Raw genomic sequence first — 17,076 nt, 5'->3', positions numbered from 1 at the left:
GTCAGCAAGTGTTTGTATTCTAATCTGATCTGTTTTCTCATGCATCGCTCCATCTAGCCTCTCCTGAAGTTCCTAACAGTCCTCTCAAGGGTCTGGAATGTCCTCTTGATGTGGCCCAGGAAAAATCCTTCCAGCACTTAAAAATAGGCAGCAACTTCACCTTCAGGGTCACAGTGCTTCAGGCCTCCAGCATCTCTGCTGAGTATGCAGATATCTTCTGCCAGTTCAAGTGAGTAGATGTATTCCAAGTAAGTTGCGTTCATTCATAGATTTATCAGGGTTTTCCATAATAAAAACTCTGCTGCACATTGTTGTAGCTGACAGATTTTAGGGTTTGAAAGGCAATGCACACGTTTCTACCACAGTGTTTTAGACAAACGCTTTTTAAAAAACAAACAATTGAATAAATTAACATGCTGCTTAATTTTCAAATCTGTATTTTTTTTGAAAGTTGCCACTTGAAAATAACATCCCCCCTCAGTTTGAATGGGGTTGACACTTCTGCACACACTGATCCAAGAAGCTTGTAAGATATCTGATGCAATCTCGTCTCAGCCACCCTGTGTCTTTTTCCAGCTTTATTCACAGACATGACGAGGCATTTTCCACTGAGCCATTAAAGAATACCGGCCGAGGGCCTCCTCTGGGATTCTACCATGTACAGAATGTAATCACAACCTTTGTGCCATTTACAAGTCAAGTAATTTAACCATATCTGAAATGTTAGAAATAAATCAAACATAAATTATTTATGTGTGGTTTGCTACTATTGCAGATAACTGTAGAGGTCACCAAATCTTTTGTGGAATACATCAAGAGTCAGCCAATAGTTTTTGAGGTATTTGGCCATTACCAAAAACAGCCCTTCCCTCCTCTCTGTAAGGACTTGATTAGGTGAGCAACATTTTTTGAGATTACTATTGTTATTATTTATTTTTAGTCACCTAAAATGTCAACTAAAACCTCCCTATAGTTCATTACGTCCAACAAGAAGGCAGTTCCCTAGGGTTATGCCTTTGTCAAAGCCAGGTGAGTATATATTTTGACTCTTTTGATACTTTCTTGGCCATTTTTTGTGGTCTGTTCATGTCTGAGCTCTGCCTCTGTCTCCCCTCAGTGCCTGCCACAAAACTGAGCACGCTCACACGCTCCACTGCTGGCCCATGTCACTGCAAATATGACCTTATGGCATTTTTTGAGATCTGTGAGCTGGAGGCCAACGGAGAGTGAGTATCTGATAAACACATGACTTGTGGTATATCAGTGCCTAGTAAGTTACTCATTGAAGTCTGTATGTATGGTAGGTTATTTATATGTTATGTAACCCTTGAACCTGTTTGTGTACTTTCTTAGCTATATCCCAGCTGTTGTTGATCACAGGGGTGGAATGCCCTGCCATGGTACATTCCTGTTGCACCAGGTAAACATGAATCCATCATTCTGTCCCAAATAACTAATGGTAATACAGATGATATGTTATTTACACTACCGTTCAAAAGTTTGGGGTTGGTAAGATTTATTTATTTATTTTTTTTAAATAAGTCTCTTATGATCACCAAGGCTGCGTTTATTTGATTAAAATTTGTATTTATTTGATCAAAAATATATAAAAAGTAATACAATTTAGAATAAATGTTTTCTATTTGAATATATTTTAAAATGTAATTTATTAATGTGATTGCAAAGCTTTATTTTCAGCAGCCATTACTCCAGTCTTTAATGTCAACGATCCTTCAGAAATCATTCTATAATATGCTTATTTGGAGTATATTTCATATTATTAATGTTGAAAACTGTTTAATATTTTTGTGGAAACAGTGATAAACTTGTTTCAAGATTCTGAATTAATTTGAAATATAAATCTTTTGTTAGATTATAAATATCTTTCCTGATCAGTTTAATACATCCTTGCCGAATCCTTGTATTAGTTTCTTTAAAAAAACATCTTACAGACCCCAAAGGTTTGAACAATAGTATAGTTTGAGATTGAAATGAGAGATATGCGATTTTCACCTTTGACACATTTTCCGCAGGGCATCCAAAGGAGAATTACAGTCACTATAGCCCATGAAACCGGCAATGATATTGAGTGGAAGGAGGTTAAAGAGCTCGTCATAGGTTAGAAAATGCTAAATTTTTTTGTTCTCTCTCTTAAAACATCGTTTATCAGAATTTCTGGCTTCCATCACATTAAACACCAGCTGGCACTGAGGACAAATGGTGATGTTATGGCGAATGTTGAGGCAGAGTTTCAGATGACTCAGCATAGCTTCTGTTCTTTTTTAGGGCGCATCCGTAACACACCCGAGGCAGATGAGACTATCATCGACCCCAACATCCTGTCCCTCAACATCCTGTCTTCAGGCTACATACGACCATCTTATGATGACAGGTACACCACTAATATGTAAAGAAAGATACTTCCTCGAGTACCTCCAAATAACAAAATGCTTTTAAAAGCAGTTTTTGCTGCCTATCATGTCATTTTGAATTAGCAATGTTAGGAATACCAAAGTATTTAAGCAATGTTAATCAATTATTCTTATTACTAATTATAATGTGTGTTAACAACACTAACAATTCATAACTTAAATTTGGTAATTACAACAAAGTATTTAAATTATATATATATATATATATATTATATATAAATTATATATATATATATGTGTGTGTGTGTGTGTGTGTGTACATGTACACACATATATATTATATATTTACAAACTTTTATGTTAGATGAAAGTTAATGTTAATTAAAAAAATAACAAAATTATAATAACACTAACAATTTATTATTTCCATGGTCTTTATTGCTTCCTGTCAGAGTGTCATTGGGAATTGACCATAGGTACGTTTTTTTTCCCAAGTATACAGTATATCAGTATATATTTTTTTATTGTAACCCACCTTAAGCCTTCAAACTTGTACAAATAAAGAAAAATATAAGCACTGATATAATTCTCAAAGCTGTTTACTACTTTTCAGGACATTTTACCGCTTTGAGGCAGCATGGGATAGCTCCATGCACAACTCCCTTCTGCTGAACCGTGTCACTCCATATGGAGAGAAAATTTACATCACACTCTCCGCCTATCTTGAGGTGAGAAAAACTCACCTTTTTCGACAATAAACTTATCAAATTATGACATTTAATCAGTGTGGGATATTTTTTAATAGTGAATTTAAATGTATGCCTGTTACTTGATTATGAGATGTTCCACTAAGCTTTTTCTATGATGTTTAGATGGAGAACTGCACTCAGCCCACTGTCATCACTAAGGACTTTTGCATGGTGTTCTACTCCAGAGACGCTAAACTTCCTGCGTCTCGCTCCATTCGAAACCTTTTCAGCACTGGTGCCTTTAGGCCCTCTGAGAGGTGAGGAAAGTTTGCTGGCCTCTTTCTGCAGTCAAGTGATCTTGAGTCAACCAATGCACCATTTGAAGCTTTAATGCTCAAGACTTGATATCTGAAAACATTTTTTAACTTGAATTATCATCACAGTAGAGGAGTTAAATGTTTTGTTAAACACTATGATTCTCTTTTGTGTCTCAGTAACCGTGTGACTGGAGTGTACGAATTAAGCCTCTGTCATTTGGCTGACATTGGAAGTCCTGGTAAGATATCATGTCCAAATTCAGACAAATAACCTAATTTTATCACACATTTAACCTAGTTGTTTGATTCATTTTGTTGTTCTGCTTTGACCATAATGGTGCAGGTATGCAAAGGAGGCGCAGACGGGTGCTGGACACCTCAGTGGCGTATGTGCGTGGAGAGGAGAACCTTGCAGGTTGGAGGCCCCGCAGTGACAGCCTCATCCTGGACCACCAGTGGGAGCTAGAGAAACTTAGCCTCCTACAAGAGGTAAAATATGGTCCATCTGAATGTTTAAGGGCTTTAAATCTTGCCTATAATCTGACTTTTGTTTTCAGTCAAATAAATGACTGTGAGGTGCGTGTATGTTACAGGTGGAGAAGACCAGGCATTACCTTCTGCTGAGAGAGAAGCTAGAAGCATCTCTGCTGCTGGGACAGGATTCTTTCTGTGGCAAAGACCTGATGGACTCACCTAAGGCCTCCAGCCCCATGATCAGCCCAGTAGTCAGTCTGGGTTTGGACAGTCCCAATGAGAGGCAGAGGGAGCTGGCTGCCAAGGTGAATGCCTACTGCTACATATCCACATAATGTCACACTAATAGCCTATTCCCACCAGTTCAGTTTGACTAAATCAAACAAAAGGATAAAATATAAATATAAAAATAAATCATTTTCTTAATTACTATATTTTAAGTAAAAATATCATCCCTAAAACAAGATAAATTTACTTGAGAAGCAAAATTGCATAAGATGCCAAGATTTCTATCTATGTCTATCTATCTATCTATCTATCTATCTATCTATCTATCTATCTATCTATCTATCTATTTAATCATCCCATTGGAAAATTGTTGTTTCACAAAAAAGTATCACAAAATGTAGCACATTTTATGTTGAAAAAATTGCCAATTGGGTAAGCAAATTAAATTTAATTGAAGTTGAGTCTCATAAGTCTTATTTTCTTACACAATTTTGCTTCTCAAGTAGTAATACTTAATAAAAACTATTTATTTAGATAATTATTTTTTTCACAATGTACTTCATTATAAAAAAAAAAACACTGAAATGTTAAAGGCACAATATGTAATATTTTTGGATTAAAATATCCAAAAACCACTAGAACAGTGTTTTATATTTTGTTAACTTGTGTACTTAGATTATCCCAGATGTTTCCAAGAATGTTTAAATCCAGAGAAATAATAAATTTTAACCAGGACAAAATCATTTTCCACCAGCTGTGAGGTGAAGACGACATCTTCCATGATTCCGCGCTCAATCTCGACGTCATCACGCTATGCCTTTGTTTTGAATAGGTGACCTCTAGTGGCGAAAAACTACATATTGTGCCTTTAAAACCTTTTGTTGTTACTTTATGTACTTTATTCCCTTTTTTCCTACTTTATTTCTCTCTTCAGTGTGTGCGACTGCTCATGCACACCTTCAACAGGCAGTACAGCCAGGTGAGCAGCAGTCTCAGTGAGAGCAAGGTGAGACTTTACTGCCCTAGTGTCCATACAGACCTTGCCTCATTTTCTCGCCCATGCAGACCAGATCTCTCTCTCTCCCTCTTCCTATATCTCTCTAAGTCTCATATAGCAGTCCTTTTGTCATTTAAAAAGGCATTAAATAATTTGTGTTCACTTCACTTCTCTTATTTACTCGTTTAGAGTAGAGCAGCATGATTAGTGTAATAGATGCTTTAAGGGTAAGCATGGCATTTTCTGGAATATGATGTATGAGACACTTTAATGTGTTGCCTGCTTTATCATCTGGTGGTGCTCTTTTTTTCTTTTCTTTTTTAGCTGTCAGAGATGTCCGCATCCCTTTTAAGAGACGGTTCTTCTTCACCTCTAAACACTTTGACACCCTCCTCCACCTGCCCGTCACTGGTGGACAGTCACTATGGCAATCCAGACCTCAGGTCGGTGTATTTTCAACAAAAAACCCAGAGTCCCCTTCTAATATGATCACAGTATGGCTAATACCAGTTCAGCATCAAATTACTAGAGTCTGTTTGTTCTCAAAACACCTTAAATACTTTATTTCTAACAAGAATTTCTTGTTCTGTGTGATTTTACAGAGGAGCTGAGGCTAACTCAGGTGCCTCTAGCCCTGATCTCGACCCCTTCAGCCCCATAGAGAGAAAACCCAGGAGCTGCACCTTCATCCCGAACATCCAGGAGATTCGTGTCAGGTAGCACCCCAAACAGTCTGTCTGAGAAATGTATCTTGACTTTTTGGTGTATCTAAAGGGGTGTAAGGGTCAATAGTGTAATTATAGATGTAAAATAATTATAGATGTAAAATAAGATGTAAGGGTCAATAGTGCAATTATAGATGTAATTACATAAATTAATTACAGCTGTAATTACATGCAGGTATTTTAAATATATAAGTACAATGTAAATACATGTATGTACACAATATGCAACAAATGATTAATTGAAATGTTAGTACATAGTATTTGAAGACACCTAATATGAAGTGGGGCCAAAAGCAGTTACACTGTAACAGTGTCCATGTTAGAGTATATATAGTATAGTGTTATAGTATAATGATTATACATTTAAGTACTGAGTAATAATAATTTACTGCAAATAATTCATTATATACCTGTATCTGTTATCATTTTTCATATGACTGCAGCCCCATTGTGTCAAAGAAAGGCTATCTACACTTTCTTGAGCCACACACCAGTGGCTGGGTGAAGCGGTACATTGTGGTACGGCGGCCCTACGTCTACCTGTACCGCAGTGAGAGAGACTGCGTGGAGAGAGCCGTCATCAACCTGTCCTCTGCCCAGGTGGAGTACAGCGAAGATCAGCAGACCATGCTGAGGGTAAGAACCATTTACTCCTCGTCCAATGACATTATACACATGATTACTGAGTATAGTGGTCAGCTAGCAATAGTCAACTGATTTTGTTAACCCTTGTGATGTTCTGTTTCCAGGCTCCTAACACTTTTGCAGTGTGCACTGAGCACCGGAACATTCTCCTCCAAGCAGGCAATGACAAAGAGATGCATGACTGGTTGTACGCATTCAACCCACTGCTGGCAGGAACTATCAGGTATTCAAATTAAATTCAGTGATTTCATTTCCTTTAGCACATCATATTACACATCTTAAAGTCTTCATACAATAATGGTCTCTCTTTAATTTTATTAAATACTTGAAGTCACTGCTTCTCAACTGGTTTTGCTTTAGGAGCAAGATTTTACATTGAACATTACATAGCAACCCAACACAATAACAAATTTGTTTATAAAGCAAAATAGTAAACCTAAATGCCCTTAAAATCAATCATTTAAATGTAATGTTATTTATTACATCTATTAAGCTAGTAATTCACCACATAAAACAAACTGTGGTTACAACAAACTAGCCACGTTTTTATTTTATTTTATTATTTCACCTTGCATAGTTTTTTTTGTCACAACCTGTCTTTGTTGAACGTGTTGTTATTGTTAACTAATTTTTTTTTTCATTAATTGAAATAAAGCTGAAATAAAATAAAATAAAATATAAATATTAGTTGAAAAACTTGAACTTTAATAAAAATGTGAAATGTTTTATTGGCAACTAACTGAAATATAATATGTTTAAATACTAAAAATACTAAAAGCTTTATTTAAAAGCACAAAATGACTAAAACTAAAATTAAAATAAAATCAAAAATTCATAATGTGAATAAATACTATAATAGTATTGAAAGTGCCCCATTATGATTTTTCAAATATTACTTTCATGCAGTATAGCTGTTTGTGAATATAAAAGGCCTGCAAAGTTTTAAAGATTAAAGTGCACGACAAATAAAGTTATTGTCTTTTAAAAAGAAAGAATCGAATTTTAATGATCTAAGCACATGGTCTGAAGCGCATAGCGCAGGTGCACTTAGGCAGTGTCCGAATCCACTTTTGATAGCTTAATGACAAAAAAAAAATGGTTGGCGCGCCCGGCGCATGGTCCAAAAGAGTTGTACCTAGTCTCTTAATGAGTCATGGGTGTGTTTTGGGTGGAACATACAATAAACCAATCAGAGTGTCATCTCACGTTCCCTTTAAAAGCCAGGTGCGCTTGTACCATGGCGGATTGCTATTTTCATGGCGGAATATAGATGCCCTCAACCTGACGAGTCAGTTTAAATACATGTGTGGATTGATATGATTGGTCAAATAATTAGCCAGTTTTATTCATCATTACTGCAAATAGGTAATTCTGATAAATCCAATGACTATCCATTTTGACATGCAGCCATTTTTATCTTTATGTACACAATAATAATCTTTTACATTGTAATCCTTTTATTTTTAATATTTGGCATGTTTATGTGCAGCTGTGCGTCCCTGTGTGTGTAATAAGCAGAGTGTACGTGTGTTGTGTACCCGCATATAGGCGCATATCACTAACGCGCTCTTTAAATAAAAAAATACGACTGCGCCATTGACCAACAAAAACCTGGTCTAAAGTCAATGGCGCAGTCGGTTTCATTTGCCTCAAAATAGCAACACGCCAACAATGCACCTGAACACACCTCGTTTTCAGACCAGCACGCCCATGGGCGAACAGGTGGACTCGAGTGCATTTGCTATTTAAACAACAAGGGTGCTGGACATGAAAATGATAACTGCATCAGGCTGAAACTAGTAAAAAACATTTGCATCGCGCCTGGCGTCGGATTGCGTCGGGTGTATGATAGGGCCCAAGGTTTTTGGTATGAAAACAGACTTGTGACCCATTTTTTGGTTGCAGCTCTTCAGTTGAGAATCAATGCTGTAAGTGGTCATGGCCAGTGATATCCCTGAATTTATCCTAATCTCTCTCTCTACCCACAGGTCTAAGCTTTCCAGAAGAAAATCAGGACAGATGAGGATGTGAAACCGTTTTTTTCCTCTGGCTCAAACCATAAAAAGGCCTACTAGGCCTTTGTGATGTAATTAGGTCATGTGATCATAAGTGCCCTGTCCCCATGTCATCACAGCTGCCTCTTGCCTGCCCGTCCCAGCATTCCCCCCTGTTCTGTCCATGCCAACCATAGACTGAGGGCTTGGCTTCACAGAGTGTGTTTATGTGTGTTTCAGGCCCTATTTAGTGTAAATTTACAACATTGAAATATATTCAGCACTTCCCGCTAACATAGCTAAAAGCTAGAATGGCAAAACATCATCATAGACACAGCCCTACTCTTAACGGCATTCGTTCATTTGTAAATGCGACTCAATGCTCTGTTTGTGTATGTGCTGCTTCAGAGTAGATGTCAAGTGCTTTTACCTGGGCTTTAGTAGTTGCCTCTTGGTTTTGATCATTCTGCCATGATCATCGTGCTTTTCGAAGAGATGCCTTTTTATGCATTGGATGATAGAAGATAGAATTGTGATGGATTTTAGAATAAAAGAAGTAATTATTTCAACAAAAATCAGCATCAGAAAAGTACAAAACGTCTACCATACAGAAGTTTAGTTTGTGTTTTACTTTCATCTGTAATGTCTTTTTTACATTACATCTTTACGTTTACTTATTTATTAAGCATTGTATGTTTTATAAACATAATTTATTAAGAGGTCACTCTTTGTAGTGCGCTACAAAAAAATACTTTTTCACCTTGCACTTTTGATAATTAGCTTTATTTACTAGGTTCATTTTGGTTCATTTGCACAAGAGCTCTGCTGCTAAGAGAATCACCTTCTTTAAAGGGATAGTTCACCAAAAATGAAAATTCTGTCATCATTTACCCTCAAGTTGTTCTAAACCTGTGTACATTTCTTTGTTCTGCTGATCACAAAGGAAGATATTTGGAAGAATGTTTGTAACCAAGCAAATCTCGCCCCCCCCATTGATTACCATAGTATTTTTTTCCCTAAAATGGTAGTCAGTGGGGGCAAGATCTGCTTGGACACAAACATTCTTCCAAATATCTTCCTTTGTGTACAGAAGAAAATAGAAATTTGTACAGGTTTGGAACAACTTGAGGGTGAGTAAATTATGACAGAATTTTCATTTTTGAGCGAACTATCCCTTTAATGTTTATTTTAATCAACTTATTTTGACACACAAAATTAGAGTGCGGTGTTGCTAAAATTCCTGTTACTGTTACACTGAACGCAAATACATCAGAGCACATTATATCACATATTTCAAATAATATTATGCAGGAGGTTTATGTTCAAAAACACTGTATCTTGATTGTGTAGTTTCTCTTTTGTTGCTGCTATGTTTAGATCATCCCAGCCTTACATGTTATAATAGAATATCTGTATTCAAACCTATTACATGGTGTTTTCCTAGGGAGGTGACAATGAGATGATGTCTTGTAAGAGAAGATCCAGTTTTAGTGTTACAACATCAAACAAAAAGTCTATAAACTAAATGTTTTGTGATCCCCAATATAGAGAACATCATTTTTTGTTAGATGTATCAGCATATACCCATACACCTAGTTTTTGCTCCACCCTTTGCCTTGTACGATGAAGATGTGTGTATACTAAGTATAGAAAAGTCGTGTTTCCTGTCATGACGGCTACATCTTAAAGAGGTATTACCAGAGGCCGTGTTCACCGTAGCGTATCCTGATGAACTCCGAAATCTCTTGTTTGGTTTGAGCTCATGCTATTGGTCAGTCAGCCGTTTAGTATGTTGCTCATGAGGATGGATGTTTTGCGCAATGGGTCAGCCAACCCAAAGAGCACAAAACGTAGCAGCAGCGTTTTAGCTGAGAGATTTGAGCGGTTCTGATCTTTACCTCTCAAAACGTTTTCTTTATAAGGAGCAGTATAAGTATGCCTTTATAGATTCTTACATTGACTATGGATCTGAAATGTAAATTAGGGACAGACGATTAAGTTTTGGACCATATGTTGACAGTCATACCTCCCAGTGCCCTGATGTTTTTTTTTGTTTGTTTGTTTTTTTATCCATTCCTATCTTTGACAATGCTATGTATATGATAGCATGCTGTACATATTTATTTAGCTTTTAAATGAGATGTATCAAATGTATCGCATTTACCTCCATACAGTATAAGAGTAGCATTTACATAAAAATAATAGATTCAGTCGTATTTACCGATTTGAAGGATCACAGTCGACTATGAGCATGTAGTTTTCGCATTGACATGATGCCCTGAAGAACTTTGTCAACATACATATATACTGCAGATAAACAAGATTTTTAGGGTTTGTAGTTGATAACGTGTCTCTCTTTTTCTCTTTCACTCTCAATGGAACCACGTCTTTCCGAGCATCATTTTGAATAAACATCTTTCATCCATCCAAATATTCCAGATTTAAAAAAGAGAAACTCAATATAGACTAAGTGTACCTACTGTAATTGCTTCAATATTTCTGTTGATTTGCTCTGTATATATAAACCCAACTGTGGTCTAGTACACAGCTGTAACCACTTTATACCATAATGAATGGGCTGTAGTGTACTCAGTGCTCAAGTTCTTTGAGTGTTGGACCTGTGTCTTCTAATGTCTGTGGACACTTAACACTTTGTCGGGTGTGAAATAAATGTGAAATATGCTCAACGTTGCAAGAGTTTGGACTTCTTATTTGTTTAGATGCAGAGTAAACTTTTTACTATGAAGGGCCAAACATCAAACTTAATTGAAAGTAAATGCTATATTCTATATTACATGCTATATTATATTTCACATTTTTAAACACAATCTGAGATATATTTAAAAATATCCTGGCTCTTCCAAGCTTTATAATGGTAGTGAACTTCTGCCAGACAACCGTACGCATACTGCGCAAGTCGACTTGCGCTACAAGAGTAACCCCCTGAAGCGATGTATGACGTAGAATGTAGAAGTATCGTAAGCTTAGACGCCTCTCGCAGTTTAAACAAATAGGGCTGTGCAACAAACTGAAAGGGTTAGTTCACCCAAAAATGAAAATAATGTCATTTATTACTCACCCTCATGCCGTTCCACACCCGTAAGACCTTCGTTAATCTTCGGAACACAAATTAAGATGACATTTCCTTTCTCAAGATCCATTAATGTACTAAAAACATATTTAAATCAGTTCATGTGAGTACAGTGGTTCAATATTAATATTATAAAGCGACGAGAATATTTTTGGTGCACCAAAAAAACAAAATAACGACTTATTATAGTGATGGCTGATTTCAAAACACTGCTTCATGAATCTTCGGAGCGTTATGAATCAGCGAATCGAATCATGATTCGGATCGCGTGTCAAACTGTCAAACTGCTGAAATCATGTGACTTTGGCGCTCCGAACTGCTGATTCGACACGCTGATTCATAACGCTCCGAAGCTTCCTGAAGCAGTGTTTTGAAATCGGCCATCACTATATAAGTCGTTATTTTGTTTTTTTTGGCGCACCAAAAATATTCTCGTCACTTTATAACATTAATATTGAACCACTGTACTCACATGAACTGATTTAAATATGTTTTTAGTACCTTTATGGATCTTGAGAGAGGAAATGTCATTGCTGGCTAAGGAGGCCTCACTGAGCCATCGGATTTCATCAAAAATATCTTAATTTGTGTTCCGAAGATTAACGAAGGTCTTACGGTTGTGGAACGGCATGAGGGTAAGTAATAAATGACACAATTTTCATTTCTGGGTGAACTAATCCTTGAAGCTCCTCTTCTCTTATATTGAAATCCTCCAATATCAATTCTCTTTAAAATTTAGACTTCTAATTTGTGTTTTGTTTTGGATTATATGGATTATATTAATAATGGATGGATGCATTGTTTTTGGGCTTCAAAACAGGCCCCCGTTCACTACCATTATAAAGCTTGGTAGAGCCAGGATATTTTTAAATATATCTCAGATTGTGTTCGTCTGAAAGAATATAGTCATATACACCTAAGATGGCTTGAGGGTGAGTATATTATGGGATAATTTTCATTTTGGGGTGAACTATCCCTTTAATGGCATATTTCTTCATATTTCCCACCCTCTTGTGAAATGACATGGTGCTCCAAATCAAAGTTCATCATGGGTCATCTCCTAATGGCCTATAGCAACTTAGGATGCATCCGAAAGCTTAGGAAGCTGACTTGTTGCCTCGCTGCATTATCAGGCAATGACTTTGCAGGCAGCGTTTGCGCACAAAGGTACCTCACGATACTGATTTCGGACAGACTTCTGAGGCAGCGTAACGGTTTAATGATCTACAACAAAACAGAGCGAGCTTTGGTGATAGGTGAATATGTAATTGCTTCAATAGTTATTTCTGGCTAGAAAAGACATTAAAAGTGTTTAAAAACATACATTTACAACATACATTTAGTTTTAGCTCAACTGTCTGTAATGGAATGGAACAGGATTGTGCGATATCATAGGCAGTGAATACATCTATGACTTCAAAACTTAATCAGATGAAGGTATCTCAGGAGACAGGAAGGGAAGCTAATAGTGGATTCGGACATGCCTTGATGCATTCCTACCTTAAAATGCTTCCTCCAAAGGCAGAATTTTTAAGCTTTTGGATGCAGACACTAATATGCTGTTTTAGAGTATATGCTATATGCATTCAAACATGTTTTCCTAGAGGGGCAATGAGATGATGTCTTGTAAAAGAAGATCTAGCTTTGGCCCACAGTCCCTGCTTTTGGCATCTCTGATCTAAATTATCTAGCAATTCAAAATATGATCATTCTTGCATCATTTCAGGACAAAATAAGCATTTTAGTCAAAAATTACTCACATCATCTTTGATCACTTATAGTCTTTCTAACTTTTAAAATAGGGTAAAATAGTGATTTGTGACATTGTATTTTTCTGAATATCAAAGTTTTGGGGATTTGTGGACACAATAATATTTTTAGAATTTTTTTTTTTTTTTGAAAAGTTAAAATTAGACTCTTGGGGTAAGATGAAGTCCTAACCCCAGAACTGGCACAGAAGGCCCAGAGTGGCATGTTGTTACTAGTGTTACTATTTTCTTAATCTAATACTTATTGTAATTAATGGGGTTATTATTCAATAATTCCATGAGCTGATGTACATTTCAGGCTATTCATTAAAATTTATAGGCTAACTGAGTGAAATCATTGATAGGTGATTAAATATACATATAATTCACAGAATAACTTAAATTTTCAGATGAATCTCTTTTATTGGGATTCTGCTTTGCTTGTCATTGATTATTCAATTATTCAACTATTTATCTAAATTGTCAAAACAATTTTCAAATAGAACTCATTTAGTATTTTACATTAATAACACTTTAAAAATATCTAATTATTAATAAGAATTATTAAAAAAGGGCTTCTTACCCCAGTGGGTAAGTACCCCTCTTTGAATAATTTTTTGTTATGACAACTAAATTAGCAAATGTTTCTATTTATTTCCCTTAATAACACATTAGATGATGCAACATCATCCTGCACATGCTAAACCTATGTCTAAATATGTTGCCATTCAATGCACATTGTTCTTAAGCGGAGCATTTGTTATTGTATCTCGGAATATAAGCAGATGTATATTTTCACATGAGGGCTCTCGTTACATTTCTGGCTCAGTGCTATCCACCCCCTTCATCTCTCCCATGGACATCTGTCAGCAAGCTCAGGTATCATTTTAGAGAGGGAGCGAGAGAGATAGCTGGGCATAGCCCAAGGACCCCTGCCACTTTTGTTTCGACTGGCCGAGATCTAGCATGGTGCTCCACAAGGCCATTCAGGCAGCTCGTGAGGGGGATGTGGAGACTCTGAGGGCCCTGCATGTGTCCGGATGCCTCAGTCCAGCCATCACAGACACCCAGGGAGCTTCACCCGTCCACCACGCCGCCCGCTGCGGGCAACTGGGCTGCCTGGAGTTTCTGGTGAACGAAGTTTGTTTCCCCTGCCACACCCGTACGAGAAATGGAGCTACGGCCGCCCATGATGCTGCTGCCACCGGGCACGTGCGGGAGCTGCAGTGGCTGCTGAGACAGGAGAAGTGTGGGATTGAGGTGAGTACCATGATAAATTGAGAGAAAAATTACATTTGACAAAGGGATTGATGGTGTTCTTGAGGATGGGCTGCTGTGTCAGTTTCCTTTACTGTCAATTACACAGGTCATTGATGATGGATGTACAATGTGAGCAAAGAAGCATCTCTTTTATTAATATCACTGATGGTATAATGGCGTATCAGTGTATTGAAAGGTCACTGTGATGTACTACTTACTATGCCCATAATTCAGACTTCTTCAAACTGGGTATTGGATGCTGACGTTTGTCTGTGTTTTGGCCTACAGGATCGTGATGGCGAGGGAGCGACGGCCCTGCACCTGGCTGCCAGATTTGGCCATGCGGAGGCAGTACAATGGCTGTTGTTTGAGGGAGGCAGCACAGAGGCAGAGACAGATTGTGGAGCTCGACCTGTCCATTACGCTGCAGCCAGCGGAGATCTCACCTCCCTCAAACTGCTCATGTCCAGCCCCCCGCGGTGAGACTCCCAGACTGTTACCGCCATCCCTGACTGGCTAAAAGCTTTCACTTTAATTCACCTTTCAGTACAGTATGTATACTTTTAGCTTGTCAAGTTAGAAGATTCTCGTAATTTAAAGAAAACTACAGGCATACTGCTCTTTTGAAAAATGTAGTTGGCTAGGCAAAAGGTGTTTCAACTACATTGTTCGTTCACCCTCACATCATTCCAGACTTTCCTTTCTTTTCCAGACACACAAAAGAAGATATTTTGAAAAATGTGGTGTTGTTTTTTTTGTTCTAATGGAAGTCAATGGTAACCAAACCTGTTTGGTTACCAGCTTTCTTCAAAATATCTTCTTTTGTGTTCTGCAGATCATACAGGTTTGGAACGGCATGAGGGTGAGTAATGACAAAACTTTCATTTTGGAATCTCAATTAGGATAAATAGCCTATAAATATACATAAATATAAATTAAAAGAATATAATTTAATTAATTTATATAAATGAGTCGAAAACTGTAAAGAACGACAGCATATAAATAAAAAGAACAAATGGTGAATTGTTATTTAATTTGAACTCAAATGAACCAATTCACTAGAATGAATCAGTCTTTCATACGCTATATCAGAGAAAGGACCATTTATTATGAATTGATTAATTAAAATCATTCAGGCTTTTGAATGCTGTATATTAGAGAGAACTGTTTCGGATGAACCAATTTTTTTGAATGAATCATTTTAATGCCACACATATGAGAAGCCTATGCCATACTTTGGTAAACCATAATTATGACATAGAAATTCACAATTATGAGATAAATTGTCAAAATAATGACATAAGTCAATTATGAGAGAGTCAAAATTATGACACAAAAACAATGACTTTATGAAATAAACATTCATAAAAATGTCTGTCAAATGCTCTCATAATTGACTTAGTATTTCAAAATTTTGATTTTTATCTCATAATTGATGTATCTTATAATTTTGACTTTATATTTCATGTTTATTACATAGTTTCTTGTATTATGACCTTTTATGTCATACTTATAGCCGTCATAATTATGATTGGCCAAAGCATGATTTTTTTATTAAGTGGCGGAAATGGACTTCCATAGAAAAAGGACCATTTCATAGAAGTGTCGTAATTGAAAAAAGGAACTTGTAACTAGAAAAGCTACATTATTTTTAAAACAGCTGAGCTACAGTCACTTGGTCACTATAAAAATGTAGTTTAGTTAGCATCGCTACTGTTAGATGCTGCCAGCGCTACACGTGACTGTTGTGCATGTTTGTGTATGGGCAAAACCATGGGTCATCATACTTGCACAAATACACATTAAGGCAGCAGTTTAGAGTCACGTTGCCATTTCTTGGGACCTGTTGCTCATCAGGGAGGCTGGAAAAAGGTCATCCAACACATGTCAAACCCACCATCTGGGCTCTGTCCTCTATAATACATGAGGAGCCTCTTACCTGCCACATGACGCCACCTGTGTTTACTGTACATCTGCATAACTACCAACTTCTACTTAATGATGCAATAGAGCGTATACCTTTTACTAGCTATATGTTTACATGCAACCAAATAATCTGTAAGTAGGAGTGATGGCTGAATCCCATTGAAAAGTCTTCTTGTAAAGACAATTGATCCGACTGAGCTCAATCCGAATGAAATTTTTGATCTGAAATAATGAGATCAATTAAACCTGTCTGAGTTTCTTTGCTCTGCTGAACACAAAGGAAGATATTTGGAAGAATGTCAGTAACCAAACAGATCTCGCCCCCCATTTACTACTATAGTAGGAAAAATAAATACTATGACATTCTTCCAAATATCTTCCTTTGTGTTCAGCAGAACAAAGAAATTCATACAGGTTTGAAACTACATGAGGTTGAGTAAATGATGACAGAATTTTCATTTTTGGGTGAACTACCCCTTTAAGCATGTAAATGATTGAATCCAACTATTTTCTCAATCAGGTTCACAAATATCTTTCACATACTGTATGCACAGTGGTGTGATGTGTATATTTACATACGTTTTACATCTTACGAAGGTGCATAGTTTGG

At 36.8% G+C, this 17,076-nt stretch overlaps 2 protein-coding genes across 8 annotated transcripts in view; both read left to right on the top strand.

Moving 5' to 3' along the window:
* LOC127494910 (kinesin-like protein KIF1A) overlaps positions 1-11,128 on the top strand; it is a 33,788-nt gene extending 22,660 nt beyond the window's left edge. For 4 of the 7 annotated variants that reach the window (XM_051861095.1, XM_051861093.1, XM_051861096.1 and 1 more), the window contains 20 exons: positions 58-229; positions 577-667; positions 776-894; positions 974-1,029; positions 1,118-1,226; positions 1,354-1,420; positions 2,034-2,118; positions 2,287-2,392; positions 2,825-2,848; positions 2,986-3,100; positions 3,245-3,378; positions 3,556-3,617; positions 3,722-3,867; positions 3,972-4,157; positions 5,015-5,086; positions 5,402-5,520; positions 5,680-5,793; positions 6,246-6,438; positions 6,552-6,670; positions 8,436-11,128. In XM_051861095.1, coding sequence (XP_051717055.1) covers positions 58-229; positions 577-667; positions 776-894; positions 974-1,029; positions 1,118-1,226; positions 1,354-1,420; positions 2,034-2,118; positions 2,287-2,392; positions 2,825-2,848; positions 2,986-3,100; positions 3,245-3,378; positions 3,556-3,617; positions 3,722-3,867; positions 3,972-4,157; positions 5,015-5,086; positions 5,402-5,520; positions 5,680-5,793; positions 6,246-6,438; positions 6,552-6,670; positions 8,436-8,478 — 2,132 coding nt within the window. In that variant the 3' untranslated portion in view covers positions 8,479-11,128. The remainder of the gene's footprint in view (positions 1-57; positions 230-576; positions 668-775; positions 895-973; positions 1,030-1,117; positions 1,227-1,353; positions 1,421-2,033; positions 2,119-2,286; positions 2,393-2,824; positions 2,849-2,985; positions 3,101-3,244; positions 3,379-3,555; positions 3,618-3,721; positions 3,868-3,971; positions 4,158-5,014; positions 5,087-5,401; positions 5,521-5,679; positions 5,794-6,245; positions 6,439-6,551; positions 6,671-8,435) is intronic. The other 3 variants (XM_051861100.1, XM_051861097.1, XM_051861099.1) reach the window with 1 other exon arrangement.
* Positions 11,129-13,854: 2,726 nt separating this feature from the next.
* LOC127495494 (espin-like) lies at positions 13,855-15,049 on the top strand. Its single transcript, XM_051862410.1, has 2 exons — positions 13,855-14,540; positions 14,829-15,049. Exons 1-2 carry the CDS (start codon positions 14,247-14,249, stop codon positions 15,021-15,023), a joined length of 489 nt encoding a protein of 162 aa, XP_051718370.1. The 5' UTR covers positions 13,855-14,246; the 3' UTR covers positions 15,024-15,049.
* Positions 15,050-17,076: the final 2,027 nt, after the last annotated feature.

Source organism: Ctenopharyngodon idella, chromosome 15 (assembly GCF_019924925.1).
Source record: "Ctenopharyngodon idella isolate HZGC_01 chromosome 15, HZGC01, whole genome shotgun sequence".
Taxonomy (NCBI): domain Eukaryota; kingdom Metazoa; phylum Chordata; class Actinopteri; order Cypriniformes; family Xenocyprididae; genus Ctenopharyngodon; species Ctenopharyngodon idella.
Note: the sequence above shows the minus strand (reverse complement) of the source record. Positions and strands in the feature narration are given on the sequence as shown.

Coding starts and splice junctions, on each gene's coding strand:
- LOC127495494 (XM_051862410.1), top strand. CDS start 14,247: ATGGTGCTCCACAAGGCCATTCAGGCAGCTCGTGAGGGGGATGTGGAG. Junction 14,541..14,828: donor AGGAGAAGTGTGGGATTGAG/GTGAGTACCATG, acceptor TTTGGCCTACAG/GATCGTGATGGCGAGGGAGC.